This window comes from Nuphar pumila, chromosome 10 (genome assembly GCF_984573655.1).
Source record: "Nuphar pumila chromosome 10, dmNupPumi1.hap1.1, whole genome shotgun sequence".
Classification (NCBI taxonomy): Eukaryota; Viridiplantae; Streptophyta; class Magnoliopsida; order Nymphaeales; family Nymphaeaceae; genus Nuphar; species Nuphar pumila.
Genome location: NC_143258.1, coordinates 86,285,012 through 86,294,461, shown reverse-complemented (window position 1 = coordinate 86,294,461; position 9,450 = coordinate 86,285,012). Strand labels below are relative to the sequence as shown.

Genomic DNA, 9,450 nt, shown 5'->3' with positions numbered 1-9,450 from the left:
CTACTGTCAGAGAAAAGTCAGAGGGTGAAATAACTTGTTATAAATAGTTTTGAGCCTAAGCCAAACCACTAACTTGCCGCTGCATAATTGGAGCATTAATTTTCTTTTCTTTCAATTCAGGCTCTAATAGAATCGGGTCCGAAATCTAAGCAACGACATAAAATTAGAATATTTTAAAATTTAACTGTAAAAATTATTGTCCAGGAATTGTGGCCTTAATTAAATGATATTTTCAACTAAAACAAATCTTGTATTTTGACATGAAAGGTACTTTTGGTTTGATTGTGTTTTTGAAAAGTAAAAATATTGTTCTAAAGAGATTCACTTTCAAAATCTCTAAAGATTTCAAATCTTGCAAGACACAAATGAAATTCACTAAGTCTAACTTTTGAGGTTATATGTCAACTCATTTTTTATGATTTAATTTTTGAGAATCTTTGTAATTTTTTTTTTATGACTAATTGCTTTTGGGGTAGTGTTAAATAAAGTCTGTTAGGAAGTGAATCTCAAGTGATCAAACCAAACATGGTATTTTGCAGGAGCTAACAGGTCCCGTTGGAGTTTTTCTGAACTAGGTTGTAGGAGCTGATGGGAATCAGGTAATATTGAAAATCACCATTAGTGGTGATTATTTTCAATGATCACCACACATCACAGTCGTACGGTGGGGAGCCCCCAAGGCCATCTCCATACCAGTTTGCTTACAAGTCGTTGGTTCACTAACTCCAAAAGACATGCTTATTTACACACGATCACCTACAAATGCTTACAATGTTTAAATTTTACCTCCCATTGCTTAGGTAGTGTTGGGATGATCTTGGGGTAATAAATCTAAGAATGGAGGCCTAGCCCCACTAAAAAAAAGCACCCGGATCAGCCTCTTCTTTTATTCTTTTTCGTATTTTTAAAACTTTCTGTCTTCTCTATGATTTTTTTGAATTAAAAATACAAATTGACCTATTCAACCCCATTCCTTTCAAGCCTGAACCGCACGCATAGAAAAATTAATGCTTTGGCTTAGGCCCATAGTTATTTATGACAAAAGGTTATCTACCCTCAGACTTTATTCTGACTTGGGTTGTCATGCTTGGCTGAGAGTGGCCGACGCGTTACCCCCTTTCAAACCAGTTTTGGTACTGTGCCCCTCTGCTTTACAGGGATTTAGATGATTCAGATTGGATCAAGATGTAGTTATTTTTTACTGAATTGATCCATGTAATTGGTTTTTAGACTCTAGATGCAAACTCACAGTTAAAATGGAAAATTATAATGCCAAATTTGTAGCCCACTTTCTAAATTGAAAAATCTTATGCATGTAAAGATTCCAGTCATTCATTAGATTAGCCGGTTCCTCTGATATTTTTGGCAAGTTTCTTTTTGTCATCATTATCTTGAAATTGTTTATCAATTTTCATGTTTTTGCAAAATATTTCTGAAAATCAAGCTTTTGTGAGTATCGGTTGACTTTTCTTGAAATTACCAAAAGACTGAACAGGTCGCTAACCTGTCAGCGTCCATGTGTATATTTTTCATTTTTATGACGAAGGAAACCCTCACGGAAAACCGGGTCACTTAACAAGCCCGTCTCCCTGCAATGTAAAACTATGGGTTGAAGACACGACCATCCAGCCTTGTCGATATAAATCATTGGCACCAGAGGCACAAGTAAATGCTTCTCTCACCGGCAACCCTTAGACGCAGATCCTCTCTCTCTCTCTCTCTCTCTCTCTCATGTCTCACCTCCTCATCTTCTTCTTCCTCCTCTCCTTCGTTCCTTATTCAACGACCACCGGGATCTTTAATTTTAATTACTCTTCCTTCTCACCCAACAACCCTGAAATCAACTTAGAACGTGATGCCTACATTTCAGGAGAGGGCATCATTGACCTCACCCGCACCAACCTGGACGGCAAGATTGAGCATAGCACCGGCCGGGCTACCTACAAAGAACCCATCAGGCTTTACGACACTGCAACAAGGTTCGTTGCGGACTTCACCACTCACTTCACATTCATAATCGATACCCAAAACACCAGCAACCCCAACGGCATTGGCGACGGCCTCGCCTTCTTCCTCAGCCGCGTGGGCTCGACCCTGCCTCCAAATTCTACCGGCGAATGGCTCGGCCTCGTCAACCAGACCACCGATGGCAACCGTACCAACCAAATCGTGGCTGTTGAGTTCGACACGTACAACAACACCGGCGAACCGTTGGGGAGCCACATTGGGATCGACGTCAACTCCGTGAAATCCTCCAAGATCGCCCGTTGGCTGAACGAGTTCTCCGGAAAATTTTGCTGCGAAGCGTCGGTCTGGTACAACTCCACGAACAGGGCCCTCTCTACAAACTTAACCTACGAGAAACACGGTGACTCATCGATTAAGGGATCATTGAGCCTCTTCCAAGAGATCGATCTCACCACGGTCCTTCCGGAGCTTGTCATCATTGGCTTCTCGGCAGCCACCGGATCATACGCCGAGGTCCACCAGATCTTGAAGTGGAATTTCACATCTACCGTCCCCACTTCTGCCCCTGCTCCTGCTCCTGCTCCCACTACCCAAGAAGGTCATGTCTCCCCAGCAGGTACTGCTAACCACAAGAGGGTTGTCGTCGTAGTGACATCTTGTTTAGTTGTGCTATAATAACGGCTTTGGTTTTTTTTTGTTTTTTCTTCGTAGTGTTGTCATTTTTGTCTCAAAATGGCCTTAGCTCGTCTATCCTAAATCTTATAAAAGCAAAAGTATCCTAAATCTTATAAAAGCAAAAGTGAGGCCAATAGGTGTCAAAATTTAGATGCTTTATTGACATTCATGTAATATTGTTTAGGAAAATAATTAAAAAATGGTATGGTCATTTGTGTATGGTTTTCAAAACAAAAAAGTGTTACATGGCACATTGTAATTTTCTCAAAAATTAAATAGTTACCGTTTATAATTTTGAAGTGGATGAGAACCTTTAGTGTTCTCTCTCTTTCTCTCTCTCTCTCTCTCGCGCGCTCGCCATTTTACCTAATAAATTGAGGAAACGTGTGAGATCCTACTTCTTTTTCTCTTAAATTATTTCTATACATAGCATTTTTTTATCTATAACGTTTTTTTTTCCTCTTTAACATCACTATGTATGGCAAGACCTGCTAAGACACACTAACTCAGCGCCAGTAAAAGATTTTACTAGTGCTAAGTCCTGTCTTTATATTTCTTGTAGTGAAACTAGATTTTGAAAATATCTACTAGATTTTCAGTCACCATGATTTTCGTGAAAATGAGATATCTGTAAGCATCAGTGCTTGATAATGACCACATTTCAAGCATGGCTTCAAGTCCAGAGAGTGTTATCTCGAGGACAGGCAGGACCATAATGGCGAAAGGAGTGCGCTTAAATGAGTTACAACTAAAATACTGCATTCATCGTTTGAAATATGAACCAGACTGGTTGTATTGAAACCAGAGTTTAATGATGGGCCACAAAGACAGCTGCAAATAATTAATAACCTTCAAGGCTTCAACTTGGTTTGCGCCTCCCTTGACCGCTAGTCAAACGTTTTTATTAACTGATACATAAATTTTCATTAAACGCTCCTAACCTTCTAACAGTAATCAAAGAGCAACTGTGTGTTATCGAACCCACACCAAAGTTTTTCTAATGCTTAGGTTCTTGCAAGAGTTTGTTGTGCTTTTAAAATTTCCCGAATTATTACTCATTCCTCTCACCCGTGCTTGTTCTATTTCGTTCTTTTATATAACCCCAGTATGAGCCAATTTTGAAATCATTCAGAAGGGAGAAACCTCTCTCTCTCAACCTTAGGTTGTGGCATCACCGTCGTCATTTTTATAATCATTATCTCTTCCATAAGTTCCTCAGTGGCAGCATCAGCTTATGTAGGTACGCTTTGATGTTTTGTTGTTGAAGGATATTTGAAAATTTTCTTTTAGGATCTAGAGTAAACGTGATATAGTCACAAAAGGATCATAATTTTTTAATGTCTGCCAAGATATCTTAGGACCTGTTTGGAAATTGCCAGTCAGTGGCAGCTACAGATGCAGTTATGAAATCCCCAAAATTTGTGGTTTAATCAAATTCACATGATAGATTGGGATGAGTAGAAAGGTTCAGCTAGGGATTTATCAGTTTCACTTCTGCAGTTGTTTGGAATGCAGCCTGAAAGCTGAAATTAAAACTGGAAGAGCATGGGGAAGGTTGTCGGAGCAGTCATTGGTGTGTGGGACCTAAGGTGTAGTATTTGGTAACTACCACCTCATTCTAGGTGGGAAGTGAAATGTGGAATTAGAGGTGTCAAATACCATCCCAATTCCATCATTTTCTATAAATGCATCCATTCCAAACAACTTTGGTGATGACCAGTGTTATAAAAAACACACATTGAGGCGCAAAAGTCATGCCTCGCCTTGAGGCACGGCCCTCTGTGCCTCAAGGCACAATTTTTTTTATTACTTCGGAGACATAATCAATAAGAGTTTTGTAGGTTAATCTCATATATTTTCCAGTTATGTAATCAGTTTCTTAGCATATTTTAAGTTTTTAACTTTTATAGGTTAATCTTATATATTTTTCAGTTATTTCAATTATGTAATCAGTTTCTTAGTATATTTTAACTTTTTTTGGTTAATCTCAGATATTTTTCAGTTATGTAATCAGTTTTTAGTTACTTTTATATGTTGATCTCATATTTTTTAGAATAATCTCATATATTTTAACTTTTGTAGGTTAATCTCATATATTTTCCATTTATTTCAATTATGTAATCAGTTTCTTAGTATATTTTAACTTTTGTTGGTTAATCTCATATATTTTTCATTTATATGTAATCATTTTTTTGGTTACTTTTATATGTTAATCTCATAATTTTTAGAATAATCTCATATATTTTAACTTTTGTAGGCTAATCTCATATAGTTTCCAGTTATTTCAGTTATGTAATCAGTTTATTAGTATATTTTAACTTTTTTTGGTTAATCTCATATATTTTCCAGTTATGTAGTAAGTTTTTAGTTACTTTTATTTGTTAATTTCAGATTTTTTAGTACTTATTTGAGATTTTCTATTTCTTATTGATTATTATTTAATCAATAATGCATTTCTTTATTTATTTGTATTTTTAGATATTTTTTTATAATTTTTTTTAAGTTTTCAAAAAAAGATTTTGAGGCTTCACACCTAGCCTCGGCTTTTGGTGGAGCGCCTCGCTACACCTCAACCCTTTTCGCAACACTGGTGATGACACTATTCCCCACTTCTCACTCCCGCTGTCTCTAATGCCTGGTTTTTCTTACGGTGGGTTTTCCTCGCTCTAGATTTTGGATTACTTTAGAAAACCGAGTTGTGCAACTGTTAGAGCATGAAAATTGCAGCCCAAAAAATCCATTCTATTTCGTTCTATGTATATGCAGCACCTTTTATTGCGATTCTCTTCCCGGTTTTTGTTTAAATAGTGTTAAATTGCTTGGTGATACTGATGCCTAGCTAATCAAGTTTACTCTCATTGATGGTGCAGTCTCAAGGATGCGTGTAATCAATGGACCACCTTCGCCTGAGGCAAACCAAGCTCAATTGGTTTCTCTGCCTCCTCCATCATTTTCCCATGGTCATGCGATCGATACTGGACTAATATTTCCAGCAGATATGCCCAGTCAACCACCACCGGTATAAAACCACTATCATTCTCTGTGGCTACCTCCTATGATGCGGCCACATATAAGGCGTGCTTAATAATGAACCTTCTTCCATTTCTGCTCTATTGGCTTGGAGAGTCGGATTGTTCATATGTAGCTTAATTTGTAATAATCATTGTAATAAAGGGTATAATGCTTATTTTTGGTTTTCCTTCTTTCAGAATAAGACGCACCTCAATGATTTTTATGTTCCGTTTCTGTGAGAATATATAACTTTCTTAGTCAGGGAAAACACAAAATGCAAGCTGATAGGCTGCAAGTTGAGCTGGGATCAGGTCAGAGTGTGCTATGACGATAATACCGTCAGAGCTCCTTTGGATGCCATTGATCTCAAGATAAACGGCATCCAAACTGTAAGCATGAGATGCCCATCACGTGGATGTGCCCCACTTTTTTTCCCAATGTCGTTCATGTGCATGAGAATGTTTTAAAATGAACAACTCACAATGAGCCTTAAAGTGCTCTAAGCATAACTGATAACACAGACATCCCAAGAAATGCAGCTTGGAATTATTAACTCCTAATAATTAACTCCATTTCCAGGCTTTCCTGATCCCTCTATAAATCTAAAAAAGAGAAGAAAACGGAAAAGAAACACAACCAACCAGTGAAATCGAAAAATTATCTTTACAGATTGATGCTATTTACATTATAGAATTTCTTTATGAAAGAAAAAAAGGTGCAGTTCCTCCCAACCATGAATGAGCAACTTAGTTATGAACTTTCTTTGTTTGTTTGTTTGTTTTTTCAACAACAAATTATGAATGATTTGAGCCCACTCAACAACTAAGCACAAATTAAGTTTCATATTAGTTCAACCAATTGAACTGAATTACTCGAGCTCAAGTTACCATGATCTGCACAGCAGGCCAACCCACCAAAGCAACATGAACCCACAAGGGCTCTAACATCTGGCTAGGTGGGTCAGCGTAAGGCATTCAAGTTGAAGGATGTCACAAGTTCGACACCCCCAGTGTATGTCTTTGTCTTATGGCCAAAACTAGTAGGCTCCCTAGCAGGCAAGAGGTCAGGCCTTGGAGTTTTAACGCTTTTAGTGAGCCATAAAGCAGGGTGATAATCTCTCTTGGCCCCCACCACCAGAACAAGGAATTCTTAGGAAAATAAAAGCAATATGTGCACCAAGAACTAAATCAATTTCATTATGTCATAGTTGATTCCAAAGATAGTCACAGATCTCGTTCTCAGGATATTTTCAGCATTCAAGTATCTTGGGAGATTTTTAAAACTTAAGTTTTTATTCGGAAAATCTTGGTAATTAAAAATATAAAGCTTTTTTAAAGATGGAGAGATTATTATGGAGAGAGAGAGAGAGAGAGAGAGAGAGAGAGAGAGAGAGAGAGATCCGTGGAGGGGTGCCTAAGCATTTAAAGCGGTATCTCTATTACGTTTTTTCTTGTACGGGAATTGTCCCATATCGAAGAGAACGGGGGAGTGAATGACACTGCCTATTCTATGAAAGGGACGTCTTCCTCTCATCTCTTTCTTGAAGAAGCATCAAACGACTACTCTTTAATAAAAAATGTTTGATATAAAATTTTTTCTTTTTTTTTTTTTATTAAGAGGGACGATGCGAGTTATTTTAATATTTAATGTGGTCGGCGAATTTGTTGATCTGCCATCTTAAATTAGATGTCAATTATATCATGTAAATACCAATGGGGGCTCTTTTCGTCTGGTAGGAGCAGAACGTTGCACGTTGCAGGTTCAAAACCCAATGGTACGGTTGTATAACTGGTAGGGATCAGAATAACCCCGTTTGCCTTTAAAAAAAAAATTGTCATGTAAACTTGCGATATAATCACCGAAAATAGTGATAATATCAGATTTTTAAAACCAGGAAACATTTTCAAAATCGTGATATTATCGGTAATATTGTTCTTATTAACAATATTTGTTACTATATTTCCAAACTAAGATAAAAAGGCCTCTGTTTTTCCTTTCTTTTTCCTCTTTCTATGGATAGGGAGTTCGGCAAACGCCTACCAGTTCATAAAATCAATTCAAAAGACACGGCATTTACAAATTAACAGTATATGAGACCCAGTCAGGGGTTTATCCTTTCAAATATGGCTAGAAGCAACCACAATAATAGCTAGATATCAGAAATTCAAAGAATCACTGCAGACTTTGACGGTCCTATAAGTGAAAAGGACAAGCTTACTATTGAATAGGGAACATAAGAATTTTATGGTTCAATTGAAACCCAGATCCTCGACAATCTACTCTATCGCAGCTAGCTAGAATAGACCAGATCATATTTGTTTCATTACAAACTTGATGAATTTATGCTGATTAGTACCTAGCAGCAGGCTATACATTAAGCCGAAGGAAACCAATCTGGTGGCTCACAATCCATGATCCACTTACATCAAATTCTTGAAAAGTTTAGGAGGAAGTCAATCACAGAGTTGTCCACTACCTCAAGATTTGATGAACCCTCCAACACAATAGTGAACACCTTCACAACATCCCTTCTTCAAAATTCAACAATCAAATTTGGGATGTTTAGATTCCCCCAAGAGGTGTTTCCATTCCCTCTCTTCTGCACAATAGTAACGAACAATCCTGGTATCATAGCTACAAAGAGTGTCGAGAGACTCAAGTTGGACTTGTAAGAAATCATTTGCCAAATTTTTAGGATGAGCTAGCTAGCCTAACTAGTCAGTCACCCCTCTGCTTATGCTATAAGAGAAATCAGGTGCAATCACATTTCACACTAAAGTGTGCCGTTTGCATCCGATCTTTCTTCCATATTTTGTTGGGCCCCACATCTTACAGGGTCTATACCCCTGAGATGGAGGGCGGTGAAGTGCAGCGGCACACTCAAAGTGTTCACTGTCTACCAAAATAGAAATTGGCTGAATGTCTCTAAAGGAAAAGATACATCAAACTTCTTGGATGGTGACATTTTTAGCTCATTGTGTGGTGGAAGGCTAGTGTTTAATTCTTTTCCAAAACAATGAAAGGACATCAAGGCACTATTTGGAAATTGCTAGTTGGAGGCATTTAAAAATGCAAAAATGGAATCCTCATATGTCATGGCTTTGGCAAATCCATATGCTTATTTGCGAGTAGCACGGATGATATAGCTGTTGGGGTTTCCGGCGAGGATCAGATTCCGGCGAGGAGGCATTACATACGGCGTCACTGTAGCAGTGGCCCGGCAAAACAAAATGAAACAAAACACACAGGAAAAAAGGACAGCGTACCTGATGCTGCCATTTACGAAGGTTGGAGGTCGCCGGAGAAAAGAATTCTTCAACTCAGCCTGTCTGCAGCCACCACAAGCGCAGGCCTCCTTATGCAGACGGTGAGTCGACCTCTTCCCCTCTCACTTTTCTGTATTTTGCTTGACTTGGGTCACTCATGATACCCAGTCAATATAAAGCATACGGTGGGAACGGTTTGCGTAACCGTTCCCCTTAATCGCATGCATATTTATCGGATGGATCATCCCTAATGTGGGGATGTATCCACATCGTGGATAACCACCACGTTAATCGTGGTGGTTAATCCAACATTCTCCCACTTGATCCGACGATAAATCTTTTTAACCAGAAAACCTTATGGAAATAACTTGATGAATAGAATGACCTTTATATTCTATTCTAAAGGTCCTTAGTTGAATCTCTAATCCTTATGAGATTAACAACAACCAAAATGAGAATCAAAAAACTGAAAGTGATCACTTTATTTATATGCATATGTCAAAAAGAGTTTAACAATCCCATCCTCATT

General features: G+C 38.0%; 1 protein-coding gene across 1 annotated transcript; it reads left to right on the top strand.

The window, feature by feature from the left end:
• The first annotated feature begins 1,627 nt into the window (after positions 1-1,627).
• LOC149827181 (seed lectin beta chain-like) lies at positions 1,628-5,840 on the top strand. Its single transcript, XM_090020248.1, has 2 exons — positions 1,628-2,584; positions 5,514-5,840. The coding sequence occupies exons 1-2, from the start codon at positions 1,732-1,734 to the stop codon at positions 5,666-5,668; spliced, it is 1,008 nt and encodes a 335-aa protein (XP_089876374.1). The 5' UTR covers positions 1,628-1,731; the 3' UTR covers positions 5,669-5,840.
• The last annotated feature ends 3,610 nt before the right edge of the window (positions 5,841-9,450 follow it).